Below are 21,752 nucleotides of genomic sequence, written 5' to 3' on the forward strand. Positions count from 1 at the left end.
TCTGCGGAGGGGGAGACAAAGGGCGCAAAGTAGAGCAAACTTTCGGTCCATTCACCCGCAGTGTTTTGAAAGTGGCCCGAAGAGAAAGCTGGCTCAGGCTCCAGCTGTAGCCTTTGTGAGAGGGACTATTTTTAACCCGGCCTGCTGTCGTGTGAGGGGGGGGGCGTGCGTGGCTGACTGACCCCCATCAATCTGCCACGAGCCACTGTGTACTGTGTGACAATAGCATTAGCATACCAATGCACGCGCCGGCAGCCAATCAGAGGCCGAGGGCTTCTATAAAAGAGCCACGCGCCCGTCTCCTGCCACTCCGCTCCTTGTGGATTTACCCCGACAACAAGTCTCTCTCTGCCTGCGCGGAATATCTCTGTTTTCATCATGACTCTGGAAGAGGTGCAGATCCAGCCCGCCTCCCCCTGCGCCGGCCAGGCGCTGGCGGACGTCCTGGAGACGGCCAAGGACAGCGGCAGCCTCACTGTGGGCGTGTACGAGTGCGCCAAAGTCATGAACCTGTAAGTACTTCACTTTAGTCTGTCTTTAATCTGATGAAACAAACTTTAGAACATGAACTGTTTCCTCTGAGCGGTGTCTAACCCTGCCCCCCCCTGTCCCGCAGAGACCCGGACAGCGTGTCCTTCTGCGTGCTGGCCATGGACGAGCAGTTCGAGTGGGACGTGGCTCTGCAGATCCACTTCACTCTCATTCAGTCCTTCTGCTTCGACAACGACATCAGCATCGTGCGCGTGAGCGACCGCCAGCGGCTGCACGAGCTGGTGGGGCGCGAGGAGGACGCCCACTGCCTCCTGATCACGGCCCCGCGCGAGGGCGAGTGGGACGACCCGTCTCTGGACAAGCTGCGCGTGTTCTGTGAGGAGAGCCGCGCGCTCAACGACTGGCTGCCCGAGATCAGCCTGGAGCGTTGATCCTGCGCCCGCACGTGCCTGTGTTTATCTCTGCTCCTGATATCAGGATGTGCTAATTCTCCTCTTAGGAGGACGCCCCACGCACGGCGCCCGGCCCGGGCCCGTGCACGTGGCCTCGTGCACGCGCGCGCCACACGCCCCGGTTCTTTCTGTGAACCGGGCGGCGCCGCGGGCCACACTGACCCTCATTCTTTGTGCGGATGAGGTTTGGAGAGAAAGGAGAAGCCCCGTCCCGCCGCCCGGGCGCGCACGTCAGCGTGCGCCACTGAGCGCGCACGTGAGCGCGCCCGGCCCGGGACGCAGCGGGCTGAAGCACGCGCAGTAGGAGAAGAAGCGGTGCTGAGGAGGAGGCGTCGACGAAAGGGACTTTTTGGAGACGTCCTCCGAGCTGAGCGACAGACCAGCGTCGCATTCAGCCGTTCCCACTTTCCAGAAGTGTCTTAATGCTCTAAAGGTTTCACTTTAGAAATGTCCACAGAGACATGTCCCCCCGAGTGTGTCCTCTGAAGGTTTCACTTTAGAAATGTTCCACAGAGACATGTCCCCCCGAGTGTGTCCTCTGAAGGTTTCACTGCAGGGACCGCTCGCACTAACACTAACACACTTATAACAAACAACAACATTTGTTCTTCAGATAATCTATAACTTTCTAAAGGTTTCACTTTGGAAACGTTACTAAAACATGAAACCACCTGATCTGTGATATTGTGACAACATGAAGCTAATTTATTGTGTTGTAAAGAGTTTAACTTAGAAACACCAGATCGAAACATGTGTCTGTTCTTTGGAAAATGACCCTGAAGATGTTTACAGATGTTTACAGATGTTTACTGTTTACAGATGTTTAGATGTACAATGTTCTGGATCTCAGTACTAAATAAACTCTGAAATACATCCATGTCGTGTGTGTGCTTCCTGCAGCGTGACAGATCATCGGTCCGGGACAATGACACAGAGCTCCATTGTTTGGACCATCTGCTCCATCCGCAGATGGGCCGTGGGCTCCCGTGTGCGTGTGTGTGTGCGTGTGTGTGTGTAGGGGAGGGGCCACGAGGGTCAGGGAGTCTGGGGAGCCCGGCAGCTGCTGTGGGGCGGACTCTTGGTGGAACTTTGACAGGGCCAGACAAAAGAGAGGCGAGACTCGGGGGCCACCTGCTCCCCCGCGTCACAATGGAAGCGCGCACAGCCAGCGCCATTGTTCAGACGGAGGGGGCGGGGCTTGGGGGCGGGGCTTGACAGGGCACTTTTTGATTATTGTGAAGCTGAAGCAGATATGGCGCACATCGACAGGTGGTGCTTTTACCACAGAAATGACCCTGTTTATCTTCTCGGGCCAAGCGCTGATTAAATCCTACAGTCTAGAAATACTTTACAGAATGAAGGAACTCATTTGAAGTAACATGTCAGTGGGGAAAAGTTTTTTTTATACTTGGAGGACTTTAAAGGGACTATACGTGGTTTACAAAAGTTAAAATTCTGTATTGCACGAGCTTAATATAAACTGCAGTTACGCGTAAGACCTGAGGTGGCAGTAGCAAGAATAAATATTCCTTTAAGAGTCTTCGGTTTAACCTCTTAACTCCCGCCTGAACCGAGAGCATTTTTTCTCCAGTTCAGCTTTACCCAAATCCTGTAGGCCAGTGTAACGCCTCATTTGAAAGCTAAGACCTACAAAACTCATCTAAATGGATCTTTTTCCTCACGTCATCAGATTTTTTTATCATCATTTTTGTTTTGGGTATTCAAGTCATTTTTGTAACTTTTTTGTAATTTTTTTTCTTCATTTTTTCCCCCACTTTTTGTCACATTTTTGTCATTTTTTTTTGTCGTTTTTCATCTTTTTTGAAAAATAATTTTGTCGTAATTTTTTGGGTAATTTTCATCAATTTTTGTCAAATTTTTGTCATTTTCCGTCACTTTTTTGTCAATTTTTTCTCACTTTTTTGTCACATTTCCATCATTGTTTTTGTCTCAGTTTTGTTGCTATTTTCTCACCTTTTTTCCAGAAGCTTTTGGATTGGGGTAAAGCCAAACTGGAGAAAATGTGCTCGGTTCAGGCGGGAGTTAAGGGGTTAAACCAGCAGGGGGCGATGACGGCCACTCTCTATCAGGCACAAGAAAAAACGATTTCTCTCAAAACGTCAACTCTTTTTTTGGATCTTGCAGTGACATATCAGAAAACAGTAGAGGAAAAATAAGAAATTCAGTATTTAGTATTTAGCCCCTTAACTCCCACCTGAACCGAGCACATTTTCTCCAGTTTGGCTTTACCCCAGTCCAAAAGCTTCTGGAAAAAAGGTGGGAAAATGGCAATAAAACTGAGACGAAAACAAGGATGACGATGTGACAAAAAGTGAGAAAACATTGACAAAAAAGTGACGAAAAAATAACCAAAAATTACAAAAAATGACAAAAAATGACAAAAAAATGACAAAAAAATGACAAAAAAAATGACCAAAATTGGACAAAAAAATTACAAAAATTGGACAAAAATTTTGACAAAAATAACAAAACAATTGACAAAAATTGACAAAAAATGTACAAAATGAGTTGAATACCCCGGTCCCAAAAAAGATGGAAAAAAATTTGATGATGTGAGGAAAAAGATCAATTTAGTTTTGTAGGTAAAATGAGGCGTCACACTGGCCTAAAGGATTTGGGTAAAGCTGAACTGGAGAAAATGCTCTCGGTTCAGGCGGGAGTTAAGCGGTTCAATAATCCGGTGTACTACGGTGTTGTAGTTGAAGCTTTGCTCAGCAGAGGGCAGTGTTGAGTCATCTGTAAACTGAAAAGATTCCTCACTGACACAAAGAAGTGGTTTGGTCCTGATTCAGCCTGTTTTAAAACCTCGTCAGACAATTTGAGTAAGAAAAACAAGCTGCTTACATGTTTTTATTCAAAAGAAAGTGCTTTTTGGAATAAACAATAAACAATAAAACTTAAATATAAACTCATCCAAAGTCACAAGTGATGAAACGCTAGGAAAAGTGCCATAGTAAAAAAAAATAACAACATAGTGATAGTAAAAATAAAAAAAACTGTCTTTTACACGGTCAGAAGTCCTCAAGTTGGCGTCCATGTTTGCCATTGTTCACGAGATGGAGCAGAGTTTGGAGGTGTGCCTGAGCCCCCGATAGGCCCGCAGGCCCTCTCGCTTGGGGTCCCGCACCACGCCCCTGACCACGGGGAGGGCGTCAGCTCCGTGGGACAGGGCGGCGCGGTGCAGCAGGATGCGGTACACTCCCCCCACCGGGCTGCGGCTGTCCGACAGCGGGCTGTTCCTCCGGTGCTCCTCGGTGAAGCCCAGAGCGTCCATGGAGCTTCTGCGGGGAACGAGAGAGAGGGACGGGTTACAGCTGGAGAAGTGTGGGACATGGAGAGTTAACAGTTACTGCAGCTCGATCCATACGGGTTTGTCTAAGGCTGATGCGGATTTTTACAAATGTCTATAATCTATAATCCTGTGCATGATGCTCCTAAAGAACTTTATTCCAGACTCGTAGTCCATTAATCTCTTAACTGCCACCTGAACGGATCCCATTTTCTCCAGTTTGGCTTTACCCTAATCAAAAAGCTTCTTGGGGAAAGAAGCACCAAAACAGCCACAAAAAATGAGAAGGAAACAAGGATGTAACAAGAAACAAGAAACAAGAAAGTGACAAAAACTCAACCAAAAAGTGACAAAAATTCCACAAAAATGTGACAAAAATTCAACAAAAAAGTGACAAAAACTCAACAAAAAAGTGACAAAAATTCCACAAAAATGTGACAAAAATTCCACAAAAATGTGACAAAAATTCAACAAAAAAGTGACAAAAACAACAAAAATGTGACAAAAAAAAGTGACAAAAACTCAACAAAAATGTGAGAAAAATTCAACAAAAAAGTGACAAAAATTCAACAAAAAAGTGACAAAAATTCAACAAAAATGTGACAAAAATTCAACAAAAAAGTGACAAAAATTCAACAAAAAAGTGACAAAAATTCAACAAAAAGTGACAAAAATTCAACAAAAATGTGACAAAAATTCAACAAAAAAGTGACAAAAATTCAACAAAAATGTGACAAAAATTCAACAAAAAAGTGACAAAAATTCAACAAAAAAGAGACAAAAATTCAACAAAAATGTGACAAAAATTCAACAAAAATGTGACAAAAACAAAAATGTGACAAAAATTCAACAAAAATGTGACAAAAACAACAAAAATGTGACAAAAATTCAACAAAAATGTGACAAAAATTCAACAAAAAAGTGACAAAAATTCAACAAAAATGTGACAAAAATTCAACAAAAAAGTGACAAAAATTCAACAAAAAAGTGACAAAAATTCAACAAAAAGTGACAAAAATTCAACAAAAATGTGACAAAAATTCAACAAAAAAGTGACAAAAATTCAACAAAAATGTGACAAAAATTCAACAAAAAAGTGACAAAAATTCAACAAAAAAGAGACAAAAATTCAACAAAAATGTGACAAAAATTCAACAAAAATGTGACAAAAACAACAAAAATGTGACAAAAATTCAACAAAAATGTGACAAAAACAACAAAAATGTGACAAAAATTCAACAAAAAAGTGACAAAAATTCAACAAAAAAGAGACAAAAATTCAACAAAAATGTGACAAAAATTCAACAAAAATGTGACAAAAATTCAACAAAAATGTGACAAAAACAACAAAAAAGAGACAAAAATTCAACAAAAATGTGACAAAAATTCAACAAAAATGTGACAAAAACAACAAAAAAGAGACAAAAATTCAACAAAAATGTGACAAAAATTCAACAAAAATGTGACAAAAACAACAAAAATGTGACAAAAACTCAACAAAAATGTGACAAAAATTTAACTAAAATGTGACAAAAACAACAAAAAATTGTGACAAAAACTGAACCAAAAAGTGACAAAAATTCAACAAAAATGTCACAAAAACTCTGGTCTTTGTGTGTGCCCTCAGTCATGCAAAACGACCAAAGATGTTGTTAGCATTTGGCCCCTCCCAAAGTATTCCTATAGCTCCAAACGGGGGTGAAGTTAGAAGCGACCAAGCTCTTCCACAGACCCAAAGACCAGACAGGTGAGAATCAACTCGTCTAAGCTCAGGTAAGAACATATCTCAGTATGGAAAAACGGTGGCCTGTTCCTTTAACCCCTTAACTCCCACCTGAACATGTTTTCTCCTGTTCTCCAAATTCTCCAAATCTAAAAGCTTCTTCAAAATGGCGACCAAAAACGAGAAGAAAATGAGGATGTAAATTGACAAAAATGACAAAAATCCAGCAAAAAAGTGACAAAAATCCAGCAAAAAAAAGACAAAAATCAACAAAAAAATGACAAAAATCCAGAAAAAAGTGACAAAAATCCAGCAAAAAAAGACAAAAAACCAGCAAAAAAAAGATAAAAATCCAGCAAAAAAGTGACAAAAATCCAGCAAAAAAAAGACAAAAAACCAGCAAAAAAAAGATAAAAATCCAGCAAAAAAGTGACAAAAATCCAGCAAAAAAAAGACAAAAATCCAGCAAAAAAGTGACAAAAATCCAACAAAAAAAGACAAAAATCCAGCAAAAAATGTGACAAAAATGCATCAAAAAATCTTTATTTGTAATTTCTCATATTGTTCTTGTGAACCCAATTTAGTGTATTGTCGGTTTTACTGAATAAACGCAATATTTCTAAAGCCACACGCAAAAAAACGTGCATCTGAAGTTCATCAAGATGGTTCTCGAAGTCAATCATAGAACACGCACTTTACACTTTCACCACCAGATGGTGCCAAACAGCGACTTGCTCATCCATACCTGATCTCCGTCTCCTTGTCGGCCATGTTGTTGTCCACATCCAGGACGGGGCTGTCGCGGTCCGCCGTCCCAAACGTCCAGGGGAACTCCACGGGCAGCAGCCAGTCACAGCCCAGCATCTGGTCCAGCACGTACCTGTGCACAAAACCTCTTCAGGACGCGCCCTTCTTCATGTTCCTATTGTGTATGTTTGAGTGAAGACTGACCTTTCGAGGGGGCAGGGTTTGAGGATGCCCTTGATGAGGCGCTGGCAGGGCGCGGGCACCAGGGGCGGGATGGTGTACGCCCCGTCCAGGATGCAGCGCCTCAGCTTCCCCATGGTCTCCGCCCGGAACGGCATCGTCCCGGTGACCATGAAGAACAGCAGCACCCCCATAGCCCACACGTCCACCGGGGGGCCCAGGTACGGCTCGTCCTGAAAGCGACAGTGTCCAAAGTTAACCTCTTAACTCCCGTCTGAACCGAGAGGATCTTTTTCCTCACGTCATCACATTTTTTTTTCCATCATTTTTTTGTTGGGTGATCAACTTATTTTTGTAACTTTTTTGTCATTTTTTGGTCACATTTTTGTATTTTTTTCATCAATTTTTTGTATTTTTTTTGTTAAAATTTTTATCACATTTTTGTCATTTTATTGTCAATTTTTAATATTTTTTTTGTCATTTTATCGTCAATTTTTAATACATTTTTTGTCATTTTTTTGTCACATTTTGTCACATTTTTGTCATTTTTTGGTGAAATTTTTATCACATTTTTGTAATTTTTTGTCACATTTTTGTAATTTTTTTGTCACATTTTTGTAATTTTTTTGTCCATTTTTTGTAATTTTTTCTTCAAATTTTTATCACATTTTTGTCATTTTTTATCACATTTTATTAATTTTTTTGTCACATTTTTGTCATTTTATTGTCAATTTTTAATAAATTTTTTGACATTTTTTTGTCACATTTTTGTCATTATTTGGTCATATTTTTATCACATTTTTGTCATTTTTTGTCACATTTTTGTCATTTTTTGTCACATTTTTTGTCACTTTTTTGTCACATTTCCATCATTCTTTTCGTCTCAGTTTTGTCGCTATTTTCACAGCTTTTTCCCAGAAGCTTTTGGACTGGGGTAAAGCCAAACTGGAGAAAATGTGCTCGGTTCAGGTGGGAGTTAAGGGGTTAAAGGGGCTAGATGCAAGTTGGCCATTTTATACTCACTACTGCCACCTCAGGTCATACATGTAACTGCACCTTCTATATTAAACTCGTGCATGACGGCAATTCAGACCCGAAGTGAAATGATCGATTAGTTGTTTCATCCCTAAATACAATTTCAAAGTATTCTCCCAACACTGAAAGTGGGCGGGTCGGAATAAGGAGTAAGGACAGAGGACATGGAAGGTATTTGTTTGGTCCTGTTGTTATGACGTTATTTAAGAAGACTTGAGCTTTATTTCTTTGGTGTTTTATCTGACAAATGATGGAAATGTGACAAAAAAGTGAGAAGACATTGACAAGAAATTGACAAAAAATGGAAGAAAAAATGCCAAAAATGTGACAAAAAATGACAAAAATGTGATAAAAAATGGACAAAAAAATTTATTAAAAAATGACAATAAAATGACAAAAATGTGACAAAAAAATTACAAAAATATGATAAAAATTTGGGGGGAAAAATACAAAAAATGGACAAAAAAATGACAAAAAATGTTTTAAAAATTGACAATAAAATGACACAAATGTGACAAAAAAAAGTACAAAAATGTGATAAAAAAAAATACCAAAATGTGATAAAAATTTGGAAAAATAAATACAAAAAATGGATGAAAAAATGACAAAAAATGTGACCAAAAATGACAAAAAATTTGACAAAAAAAAGACAAATTTTATAAAAAATTTACGATAAAATGACAAAAAATTGATAAAAATGTGATAAAAATTGACGATAAAATGACAAAAATGTGACAAAGAAAATTACAAAAATGTGATAAAAAGTTTGTGGGAAAAATACAAAAAATGGATGAAAAAATGACAAAAATGTGATAAAAAATGACAAAAAAGTTACAAAAATGAGTGTAATACCCAACAAAAAAATGATGGAAAAAAAATCTGATGACGTGAGGAAAAAGATGATGTGTTTTGATGTGTCTTATTTCAGGTGAAGTTGACTGTTGCTATGGTGACGGCAGTACCTGGAAGAGCTCCGGCGCGGCGTAGGGGGGCGAGCCGCACTGCGTGTCCAGGAGGTGGTTCCTGTTGGAGACCCGGACGCTGAAGCCCAGGTCGGCCACTTTGACGCAGCCGGACAGAGTGAAGAGCACGTTCTCCGCCTTCAGGTCCCGGTGGATGATGTTCAGACTGTGCTGCAACACGAGGCAAAACGAGGCTTTTATTTAGTCAGTTTATATCGTCAACAAGAAATAAATGAGTAAATATGAAGTGAGTTTCTTCAGAGTCAGACACCATGAGCGACAGTAACATGACGCTAAATACAGTGAGCTCTTTGTTTCCAGTAAAAAGGCTGAGGCCTCATTGCTCTTCAGTCACAGAAGTGAAGAAGGAAGTCATGGAGATTCTGCTTTAGACAGAACTTCAGACTTCTGCTGGACATAAGAGTTACATTATATTCTGAAACTGAAAAATATGGTAAAAACAACAAATGTAGGAAGAAATATTATTACATTTGCAAAAAAACATTATGCATTAACCTCTTACCACCTCTTACGCACTCTCTCCTCTTTGTCATTGTCGTCACTTTTTATTTCCCTTATGTGTTTTTGCCACTTTTTTTTATGGCACTTTTGTCACTTTTTTGCTGGATTTTTGTCACTTTTTTGCTAGATTTTTGTCACTTTTTTGCTGGATTTTTGTCACTTTTTTGGTGGATTTTTGTCATTTTTTTTGGTGGATTTTTGTCACTTTTTTGCTGATTTTTTGTCATTTTTTGCTGGATTTTTGTCATTTTTTGGTGGATTTTTGTCACTTTTTTGAGGCTTTAAGATTTGGGCAATGCCAAACTGAAGAAAATGTGCTTGGTTCAAATGGGGGTTTTTGTAATTTTTTTTGTCATATTTTTGTCATTTTACTGTCAATTTTTAATACAATTTTAGTCATTTTTTTGTCACATTTTGTCACATTTTTGTCATTTTTTTGTCAATTTTTTTATCAAATTTTTGTCATTTTTTGTCTCATTTTTGACATTTTTTTGTCACATTTTTGTCAATTTTTCATCACATTAATGTCATTTTTTGTCATTTTATTGTCAATTTTTAATAAATTTTTTGTCATTTTATTGTCAATTTTTAATAAAATTTTTGTCATTTTTTTGTCACATTTTTGTCATTTTTTTTGTCACATTTTTGTCAATTTCTTGTGACATTTTTGTGACATTTTTGCCACTTTTTCATCAATTTTTTATCAATTTTTCGTCAATGTTTTCTCACTTTTTTGTCAATGTTTTCTCCCTTTTTTGTCACATTTCCATCATTGTTTTCGTCTCAGTTTTGCTGCCATTTTCACAGCTTTTTTCCAGAAGCTTTTGGACTGGTGTACAATTACATCCAAACTGGAGAAAATGTGCTCGGTTCAGGTGGGAGGTTAAGGGGCTAAAGGGGCTAGATGCAAGTTAGCCATTTTATACTCACTACTGCCACCTAAGGTCATACATGTAACTGCACCTTCTATACTTTTTGTCTCACCATGTACTTGACGGCGGCCAGAATCTGCGCGAAGGTGATCTTTGCAAAGTGGTCACACATCCTGCCCGCCACGTGGATGCGGTTGGACAGGTCCCCCCCGCCGGCGTACTCCATGACCAGGTAGAGGCGGCTGGGCGTGTCCACCACCTCGAACAGCCGCACCACGTTGGGGTTCTGCAGCGCCTCCAGGTTGCGGATCTCCCGGTGCAGGAGGCGCTGGGACGGGGAGTCCAGCCGCGTTTTGTCCAAGATCTTTATGGCCACTTTGTCTGAACGTGGGGAGATTAGACAAGGTTGTTAAGCTACGGATGGAGATGAGACTGTTTTTAATGCAGGCTAGCTGATATCGTAGAAATGCGCTAGCCTTGCATTAGCCTAGCGCCACTAGACTCTTCAAACATAAGAAGTACATGAATTACAAAAAAAATATCAGAAATCAGCAACACTCTGGGTAACTAGGAAATGAGGCCCTATGTCAAAAATCCTGAAATATCCCTTTAATGCACATGCACTGTGTTCCAAATTATTATGCAAATGACATTTTTCTTTTACCCAAAACATGACTCCGCCCCCCTCCATACTGACGTCACAGTCACAGAAATTGACAAAAAATGGATGAAAAAATGACAAAAATGTGACAAAATATGACCAAAAAATGAAAAAAAATGTGACAAAAATGTGACAAAAATGTGATAAAAAATTGACGAAAAAAATGTGACAAAAAATGACAGAAAATGTGATAAAAATTGACAAAAAAATGAAAAAAATGTGACAAAAAATGTGATAAAAAATGGACAAAAAAATGACAAAAATGTGATAAAAAATGGACGAAAAAAATGTGACAAAAAATGTGATAAAAATTGACAAAAAAAATGAAAAAAATGTGACAAAAAATGACAAAAATGTGATGAAAAATGTGACAAAAAAATGACAAAAATGTGATAAAAAAAATTGACGAAAAAAATTACAAAAAATTTAACAAAAAAAAAGGACAAAAATGTGACAAAAAATGACAAAAATGTGACAAAAAATGACAAAAATGTGATAAAAATAGACAAAAAAATGACAAAAATGTGACCAAAAAAATGACAAAAATGTGATAAAAAAAATTGACGAAAAAATGACAAAAATGCGATAAAAAATTGACGAAAAAAATTACAAAAAATTTAACAAAAAAAAAATGACAAAAATGTGACAAAAAATGACAAAAATGTGACAAAAAATGACAAAAATGTGATAAAAATTGACAAAAAAATGACAAAAATGTGACAAAAATGAGTTGAATACCCAAAAAAAAATGATGGAAAAAAAATCTGATAACGTGAGGAAAAAGATCCTCTCGGTTCAGGCGGGAGTCAACAGGTTAAAGGTGATCGAACCCATGACACAGCGACGGGACATTACCTTTGGTGAGCGCGTGGAAGGCCACCTTGACCCTGGAGAACGTCCCGTAGCCGATCTCCCCGCGGACCTTGTAGAAACCCACGCGGCGGCCGATGATCAGCTCCTTGATGGTGCGCTCGTCCCGGCACATGTCGGAGGTGAGCTGCTGGAAGGGCGTGGCCTTCCGCTGAGGCTCCTCCTCCTCCTCCACTGGTCCCTCCTCCGAAGTGTCCGTGAGGCTGTAGCGGCTGTGGTACGGCCGCGGGCTCATCACCGTGTACTGGTTCACACGCATATCACCTCCGCACTGACGAGAAAGGACAAATCGGGAAACGCAGTTGTTTAGATTTGTGGTTCTCGAAAAAGCCTTTGACACAATCGATCACAATATTAGAATGTGACGTCGGCATCAGGGGAACCGCCCTCTTGGTTTAACCTCTGAACCGAGAGGATCTTTTTTCCATAAAATTTTTTTTCCATCATTTTTTTGTTGGGTTTTCAACTCATTTTTGTAACTCATTTTTTTGGTCATTTTTTGTCACATTTTTGTCATTTGTTCGTTAACTTTTTGTCAATTTTCTATCACATTTTTATCATTTTTTGGTCATTTTTTGGTCTAATTTTTGTAATTTTTTTGGTCAAATTTTTATCACATTTTTGTAATTTTTTTGTCACTTTTTTGTCATTTTGTGTCACATTTTTGTCATGTTTTCATCAACTTTTTGTCAATTTTCTATCACATTTTTGTCATTTTTTTGGTCATTTTTTCGTCTAATTTTTGTAATTTTTCTGTCAATTTTTTATCACATTTTTGTCACTTTTTTGTCACTTTTTGTCATTTTTTTTGTCATTTCTTTTGTCATTTTTGTGACATTTTTGCCACCTTTTCATCAATTTTTTGTCACTTTTTTGTCAAATTTTTCTCAAATTTTTCTCACTTTTTTGTCACATTTTCATAATTGTTTTCGTCTCAGTTTTGTTGCTATTTCCCCACCTTTTTCCCAGAAGCTTTTGGACTGGGGTAAAGCCAAACTGGAGAAAATGTGCTCGGTTCAGGTGGGAGTTAAGGGGTTAAATCTCCCTGATATGATAGGTGCCAATTTGTTAATGTAAACCAACAGTCTTTCACCGTGTTCCAGAGTGTGCTATGGGGTGCCACAAGGTTCAGTGCTCGGGCCAACATTATTTATGTTGTGCATGGTCCCATAACATAATCTGAAAATAAATATACAACTTTCGCAGCTATGTGGACGACACACAGCTGTATTTATGAATGAAACCAGGTCAGACAGATAAATTAGATAGGCTTAGCTCCTGCGAAAAAGGCATTAAGACCTGGATGACCGTTACCTCCTTCTTAATTAACCCTGATAAAACCGATTATACAAGGTTAGCGCATCGACAAGCTCTACAGTAAAAAAAACCTTGGAGTTCTGTTGGACAGCAGCGTTTTTTCACTTGCGTAACATTACTAAAATGCAAAACCTTTTACCTAAGAGTGATGTAGATAAACGTATTCATGCATTTGTTTCATCAAGGCTGGACTACTGTAACTGTCTGCCAGGAATGTGTCCGAAAAGTTCTCAACTAGTTCAAAACGCAGCTGCAAGACTGTTAATGCAGACCAAGAGAAGATCAATCTTGTGCTAAAGTCTCTCCACTGGCTTCCTCTTGAGTCTAGAATCAAGTTTATAATCCTGCTCCTCAGATTCTAGGCCATGAAGGCTGTGTTTAGAGGTTTGGATGTGTCAAAGTTTGGACTAATATTGATTTGACTGCATTAGTAGTTTTTCTGTAGTGGATGATTCTTTATGTCAAAATGTTCTTGGCCCCATTGACTTCCATTACAAAGACATTCAGGACTTCCAATTTTCTTTTGCTCTCCTGTCACCATATAAATGTCATATATTTCAAAATGTCAGCATTTCATTTTGAAGCACAAGAGTCAGATTTGACATTTCTACTGTATTTTTTCAGTTTGGACTTTGTTCCTGTTGTCGGCAGATGAATGAAATCATGTTTTTTTCCCATTAGGATATAATGGAGCCATGGCAGAACCTGGGACTTTTCTGACATAAAACTTCACATTTTAAATCTCACATATCTGTGATATTAGCATTTCATTTTGAAGAAAAGGAGTTGAATTTGACATTTTCACTGCATTTCAGAATTTTCCACTTTTCTGACATTGTAACAGATGCTGTATCTTCAGTCAGCTCATACTGAAGCTGTGGCCGAGGGGAAACAAGAGGATTTGTTTGTCTTTATGTTTTCTATAAAATATATGAATATTTTTTAATTAACAAGTGATTAATCGACAGTAATGTTTAGAGTGAAGATTTTTACAGTTTCGAAAACTTTCAACACCAAAAAAGCTCAGTGGGAGTGTCACAGTCAGTTGTTAGTTTTGAAGCAGAAAAGTCTCTATTTTGAAAACGAGGCCCATGTTTGAGGGAAACACGTGAATAAATCCAGACTGCAGCTCTTTTTCAAGGTAATTTTGTGAGTTGAGGTCACTTTCAGCTGCAAATTACACTGCAAAAAGAATATCAAGCATTGGCTTAAATGACTTGAACTGAGGAAATGTATCTTGTTTTGAGCGGTTTTCACTCATTTAGACACTTTTCCTGATCGGACCAAGTTTGCTTTGCTTGTTTGAGGACATTTCAGACCAGTTCTAGGGTAAATCTCGCTTGAAATAAGAAAGTAAAATTGCCAATGAGACAAGACCAACTTTCTTACCCCATTGGCAAAGAAAATGACCTGAAATAAGGACGAAATGTATCGAAACGAGTCAGAAACATCTCAGAACAAGTGAAATAATCTGGGACAAACGCCCAAGAACTTCTTAACTAGTCAAAACAGCTACAATTTTGATTATTGTGCTCAAATTGAGATGTTTATACTGATCTAGTTAAATACTTTTTGCAGTGTAATACTTTTGCACTAAAGAACAAAAAAACTTGTTTAGGCTCCGCACACAGCACTCTGGTTATCACAAAAACACAGAGTTTACAAACTGCATAACATGGCAACAAGACAAGCACTGCCAGCCGTCAAGTGTTGAATTTGATGAAATACAGGAAAAATATCAAATTTCACTAATTTTCTTTCAGTTGAAACCCTGATATCACAGATTGAGTGATTTTATGCTGTATTTCAGTGAGATTTAAAACAGGAAGTTTTCAGGGTAAAGTCCATTGCAAATGCCTTATTTCCATTATATTCAATAGGAAAAAATACAGTGATTTTAATCATGCGCCAACAATGGGAATGAGGTCCAAGCTGATGAAATTCAGTAAAAATGTTAAATTCACTCCTTTTCCTCCAAATGAAATGCTGACATTGTAAAAAGTGAAGTTTTAAACAGCTCTGGAGGAGACTACAGAAAAACTATAAACGAATCGAATCCATTTCACTTCTCATATATGACTCAAACACGGCTCTGGAAATAGACAAAGCCGCAGCTCTCTACATTTTATTATTCAGAATATAATCACACTTTTGTGAAACATTTTTTTTTTCAGTTTTAAGTTTCGAAACTGGGATTTTAAAGGGACTCTACAGAGTTTAAAAATGTATTTTCCTCCCCCTACATGTTCCAACAATGTCCTAAGGTGTAGATGTGCCTCTAAAATCCTGCACTGTCACTCAGAAAGGTGTTTATTTAGGTCTGAATTGCCGTCATGCACGAGGTTCATATAGAAGCTACAGTTACACTTGTGACCTAAGGTGGCAGTAGTGAGCATAAAATGTCCAACTTGCATCTAGCCCCTTTAAGAGTGAAAATCCAGAAAATTATGACATGTTTGGTAGTTTGGGAAAAGTTTCAAGTAGGTCATGTGATTTATGCAAAAAGAAGTGGAAACAAATATGTAAAAATGTAGATTTTATAGATGTTTTTTTGTACACTAGGGTGGCGAACGTACGGAAAGTTGTAAATCTCTCACTACAGAAAAACTATCTTCACATCCAAGGCCCTAAAATCGACCAAAGTCTAATAAAGATAATGAGGTTTTTATGTTGTTTTGTAACAGAAACGTCAAGGTTTTTGTTTTCAAACTGGCAAACAAATAAAAAACACGCTTGGTAGTTTTGTGATGGTGAGAAGCAATTCTTCAGATTCATGAATATTTTTTGTTAACAATACTATATATATATAGTAGCAGTTTGAAAAGCGTGCACTGCAAAAAGTATTGAACTAGATCAGTATAAACATCTCAATTTGAGCATAATAATGCAAATTTTAGTTGTTTTGACGAGTTAAGAAGTTCTTGGGCGTTTGTCCTGGATTATTTCACTTAGGGCTGTGCAATTCATCGAAAAAGTTTTTTTTGGTCTTTTTTTGCTGGATTTTTGTTTTTTTTTTCTGCTGGATTTTTGTCTTTTTTTTGCTGGATTTTTGCCTTTTTTTTGCTGGATTTTTGTCTTTTTCTGCTGGATTTTTGTCTTTTTTCTGCTGGATTTTTGTCTTTTTTTTGCTGGATTTTTGTCTTTTTTCTGCTGGATTTTTGTCACTTTTTTGCTGGATTTTTGTCACTTTTTTGCTGGATTTTTGTCTTTTTTCTGCTGGATTTTTGTCACTTTTTTGATGGATTTTTTTAAAGGCAACAAATAATCGTTTGAACAATCGTGATTTCAATTATGACAAAAATAATCGTGATTATTATTTTTTCAATAATCGAGCAGCCCTAACTTCACTTGTTCTGAGATGTTTCTGACTCGTTTCGATACATTTCGTCCTTATTTCAGGTCATTTTCTTTGCCAATGGGGCAAGAAAACTGGTCTTATCTCATTGGCAACTTTACTTTCTTATTTCAAGCGAGATTTACCCTAGAACTGGTCTGAAATGTCCTCAAACAAGCAAAGCAAACCTGGTCCGATCAGGAAAAGTGTCTAAATGAGTGAAAACCGCTCAAAACAAGATACATTTCCTCAATTCAAGTCATTTAAGCCAATGCTTGATATTTTCTTTTTGTAGCGTGTACATTTTTGTGGGTGGCGAACGTATGGAAAATGCAGATCTCCCAATATAAAAGACATGACGGAAAACCAAAGATTCAAAGATTTGTCTTACCTGGAACCCACTCAGCAGCTTTCAACACCATCTCCTCCACCTTCACTACAAAGCATCGTGTTTCCTGCACAAAAGGACCATCTCCAAACATGACGATCCATGACGGGAACGTACAGAACCTTCGCTGCTTCACTGAGCTCACGCGGTGACGACGCCTTTCTGAGATGGTGTCATTGAGTCTAATCCTCGTGTCAGTTCACGTCTGCGACAATCCATTCAAAACGTCCACAGCAGCTTCCCCACGAGACCTGTTGACCCACAGAGACCTCCCCCCTGAGCGGACCGCCGCAGCCGCATCTTCTGTCGTCACCTTTGCGGTGGTTTCTGCGCGGGTGAAGCGCCTCGAAGCCTGATCGCTCCCGGGTTGAAGATGACATGTTATGCAAGACTATTAGCCAATGTTCCCATAGAGATTAGCTGCGAGTGGCCCGTCCTGCCGCCAGCCTGAAGGGATTAGAGAGCAGAGTTCAGACGTGTCTCAAGGGACTGTGGAGGACATGGACACGAGGTGGACACGAGGCGAACAAAGTGGAACATTCCCAGTTACAAAGTATTTTTCAGGGTTTTTCTACAGATAGCAACAAGTACACTACAAAAAGTAAATATCAAACATTGGCTTAAATGACTTGAATTGAGGAAATGTATCTTGTGTTGAGCGGTTTTCACTCATTTAGACACTTTTCCTGATCGGACCAAGTTTGCTTTGCTTGTTTGAGGACATTTCAGACCAGTTCTAGGGTAAATCTCGCTTGAAATAAGAAAGTCAAATTGCCAATGAGATGAGACCAATTTTCTTACCCCATTGGCAAAGAAAATGACCTGAAATAAGGAGGAAATGTATCGAAACGAGTCAGAAACATCTCAGAACAAGTGAAATAATCTAGGATAAATGCCCAACAACATCTTAACTAGTCAAAACAACTCAAATTTGGATTATTATGCTCACATTGAGATATTTATACTGATCTAGTTAAATACTTTTTGCAGTGTACAAGCAAATGTAATGCTTTTTGGTAATGGCCCGATTTCCATGTATAGGTTCAGGTAGCTAGACAGTGATTACACAAGTAGTACTCGTAATTACACAACAAGCTAGTTTTACATTGCATAGCATTGGACTTAAGACACGTTCTAAACAACTGTAAGCCTGGTGTCTCTGTTTTAAAAACTTACTACAGCTAGATATTGCTCCTGTGATAACGCCGGGTTAGGCACAGTAAAAGGGACGAGGCTGGTTTTTGTAAGAAAAATGTTAGAAATCTCGCTTACTAATGAGGGCTGGACTGTTAGCATTGGAGCTGCGCAGCTACGTGATGTAAAGTAATGACTAGGGATGTACCGATCCGATATTCAGTATCGGTATCGGTAGCCGATCAGGCTTTTTTAGAGTATCGGATTGGATCGGATTTGATGACTGGACGGGTCCGATACGAGACGGCCGTGAATCTGCGGTCCTGAATCTGCAGCGGCTCCAGTCTGCAGGTTTACCGCACCACCGCGCTTCGACGGGTTTCACAGCACAGCGGTGAACCTGCAGATGGAGCCGCTGCAGATCCAGGACCGCAGATTCACGGCCTTCATGCTATGGCTAAGCTAGGACACTGAATTTATTTATTTGATTTGATTTATTCTTATTATTGTGTCTTTCATTAGTGCTCAGCTCTCGTGGGCTTACAAGACACATTTCAAAACAGAATTAAAACACCTGCTTCTGAAAAACTTTCTAATTCAACCTCTTAACTCCCGCCTGAACTGAGCGCATTTTCTCCAGTTCAGCTTTACCCAAATCCTGTAGGCCAGTGTAACGCCTCATTTGAAAGCTAAGACCTACAAAACTCATCAAAATGGATCTTTTTCCTCATGTCATCAAATTTTTTTTCCATCTTTTTTTTGAGGGGTATTCAAGTCATTTTGTAACTTTTTTGTAATGGTTTTAATCCATTTTTTGTCATTTTTTTGGTAATTTTCTGTCATTTTTTTTGTCATTTTTTTGTCAAAGTTTTCTCGCTTTTTTGTCACATTTCCATCATTGTTTTCGTCTCAGTTTTGTCGCTATTTTCCCACCTTTTTTCCAGAAGCTTTTGGACTGGGGTAAAGCCAAACTGGAGAAAATTTGCTCGGTTCCGGTGGGAGTTAAGGGGTTAAAATTCAAAGCTAAAGCCGTCTTCCATGTTTATGAAAAAAATACAACTGGTAAAACTAGTGGTAAAACTGGTAATATCCATAGGCAATAATATATAATGATATACAGTATATTATATAAAAATCTAATAATACAAAAAAGACTGTATCGGATCGGTATCGGCCAGATGAAGTGTCAAAAATATCGGATCGGGAGCTCAAAAAAGCGGATCGGTGCATCCCTAGTAACGACCGTGAAGATCCCGCCCTTATGCTCTTTTTAGGAACAAGCTTCATCCGAGCTGAGGAGGAGGAGTCTGTAAACCCGCCGTGATTTCCCCCTTGAACGTGGTTATTTTGTCAAATGGGAGGAGTGAGAAATGACGGTCTATTGATAATATGTCTATGGACTTATCTTCTAGGAACATGTAGCATCATGTTAGCATTCTCCGTTATTTATGGGCTGTTGAACCACATTGCTCCTTCCCATGTCTTTGTGTCTTTATGTATTTGAAAACTATATCAATAATTCAGCATTTGTTAAAGTAGTTTTTGAGTAATTAGAGAAAGTTTAGATTTTTCTCCAAATTGTTCTCCCTCGTAACTGTTGAGATGCCTCTGTATTGGATCACCTACAGTAGCCTGAAAGTGTTTGTGTTTTAGTTTATGAAACACAGTTTAAAAATAACTGATCTAACATAATACGCACACTGCAAAAAGTAATTTACTAGATCAGTATAAACATCTCAATTTGAGCATAATAATCCGAATTTTAGTTGTTTTGACTAGTTAAGAAGTTGTTGGGCATTTGTCCTGGATTATTTCACTTGTTCTGAGATGTTTCTGACTCGTTTCGATACATTTCGTCCTTATTTCAGGTCATTTTCTTTGCCAATGGGGAAAGAAAATTGGTCTTATCTCATTGGCAATTTTACTTTCTTATTTCAAGCGAGGTTTACCCTAGAACTGGTCTGAAATGTCCTCAAACAAGCAAAGCAAACTCGGTCCGATCAGGAAAAGTGTCTGAATGAGTGAAAACCGCTCAAAACAAGAAACATTTCCTCAATTCAAGTCATTTAAGCCAATGCTTGATGTTTACTTTTTGTAGTGCACAAGTTGTAAATAATGATCAAATCAATTTATGTGAGCTGTTCATATTAATGCAACCTAAAGCCTGTCACACAAACTTTGATACAGTGTAGAAAAGTCCAGTAATTCTTGTTTCATAGAGAGCCTATAATTGATGGGACATGTAACATAACTGTAACATCTCGTTTGCAAGAAAAGATAAGACTGTATTGATCTCACAATTAATTACACCTTGCACTTTAATGTGTAATTGTGCCGGTGGGCTGAGGGGCATGTGCCGGTGGGCTGAGGGGCATGTGAGGGGCATGTGAGGGGCATGTGCCGGCGCTGCCTCGCTCACACTCCGCTCTGCTTTGTCGCAGGTGACGGGACATTAGGCATCCTGTTAAAGCCTTAGGGTCTAATCCCATCAGACGGAGCTGAGCGAGGGAGGGAGGGGCGGGGCTGATCCCATTCGCAGAACATAACCTCATTTGTTCTCACCAAATAGAGATCACGGGGTGTACTGCCGCAGCAGCGAGCCAAATTCTATGCTTTTTAATAACTTTTAAATGTGTACTCTGGACAGCACTTTGGAGGATTTCAATCCAATCAAGAATCAAGTTTATATAGCGCATTTAAAAACAACTGTTGTTGACCAAAGAGCTTCACAAACAGGTCTACAGTACAAAAGAATAAAACAATACATAATACACTGCAAAAAGTGGATTCTAAGCAAGTAAAAAATGTCTTACTTTAAGAAATAAGTTCTCATTTTTTTCCCTAAAAAGTAATAATGTCTTGCCGAGCAAAGTTTTCTTGAGAAAAAACATGCTAATTTTTCTTATAACAAGAAAGAACAACTTTTTGAATCTTCTTCAGCTTTAGACAAGGTTAGAAAGGTGTTAATTCGGGGTCCGAAGTGCCGTCATGCACGAGCTTAAAGGGATATTTCAGGATTTTTGACATAAGGCCTCATTTCCTAGTTATCCAGAGTGTTGCTGGTACCTTTTTGTAATTCATGCAGTTCTTATGTTTGAAGAGTTTCGTGGCGCTAGGCTAATGCAAGGCTAGTGCATGTCTATGGTATCAACTAGCCTGCATTAAAAACAGTGTGACCCGCTCCACAGAGCACCTGAGGCAAATCACTTATAACACCAGACTAACCATATAAATGTCTGTGTCCATAGAGTAATTTTTGGAATATAACTGACCTGCATCACATGAATGACCGCATTTTGAGGGACTATTTTCTAGCAGATCACTCCGCCGCCGCGTAGCTTATACAACCACGAAGCTGATGCTGCTCAAATATAAGTTATTTTAAATGCAAAATGGTTAAAATTACTCTATGGACACAGACATTTCTATGGTTAGTCTGGTGTTATAAGTGATTTTCCTCAGGTGCTCTGTGGAGCGGGTCACACTGTTTTTAATGCAGGCTAGCTGATACCATAGAAATGCACTAGCCTTGCATTAGCCTAGCGCCACGAAACTCTTCAAATACAAGAACTACTTGAATTATAAAAAAAAAATATCTCCAGAAATCAGCAACACTCTGGATAACTAGGAAATGAGGCCCTATGTCAAAAATCCTGAAATATCCCTTTAATATAGAACCTGCAGTTACACATATTACCCGAGGTGCAGCCTTACAAACGACACATGTCATGGTATTTTTCAAAATCAACGCTT

The 21,752-nt window shown here is 38.7% G+C and overlaps 2 protein-coding genes across 2 annotated transcripts; one reads left to right on the top strand and one right to left on the bottom strand.

Moving 5' to 3' along the window:
* The first annotated feature begins 324 nt into the window (after positions 1-324).
* LOC306981198 (growth arrest and DNA damage-inducible protein GADD45 gamma-like) lies at positions 325-1,622 on the top strand. Its single transcript, XM_079580759.1, has 3 exons — positions 325-512; positions 617-1,432; positions 1,489-1,622. Exons 1-2 carry the CDS (start codon positions 379-381, stop codon positions 921-923), a joined length of 441 nt encoding a protein of 146 aa, XP_079436885.1. The 5' UTR covers positions 325-378; the 3' UTR covers positions 924-1,432; positions 1,489-1,622.
* A 2,382-nt stretch (positions 1,623-4,004) lies between these two features.
* On the bottom strand, positions 4,005-16,980 carry LOC306981652 (serine/threonine-protein kinase NIM1-like). Its single transcript, XM_079581280.1, has 7 exons — positions 16,869-16,980; positions 11,812-12,097; positions 10,408-10,676; positions 8,902-9,072; positions 6,929-7,137; positions 6,723-6,857; positions 4,005-4,246 (listed from the first exon to the last, which is right to left on the bottom strand). Exons 2-7 carry the CDS (start codon positions 12,083-12,085, stop codon positions 4,015-4,017), a joined length of 1,290 nt encoding a protein of 429 aa, XP_079437406.1. The 5' UTR covers positions 12,086-12,097; positions 16,869-16,980; the 3' UTR covers positions 4,005-4,014.
* Between the last annotated feature and the right edge of the window lie 4,772 nt (positions 16,981-21,752).

Source organism: Gobius niger, assembly GCF_951799975.1.
Source record: "Gobius niger genome assembly, chromosome: 22".
NCBI lineage: Eukaryota > Metazoa > Chordata > Actinopteri > Gobiiformes > Gobiidae > Gobius > Gobius niger.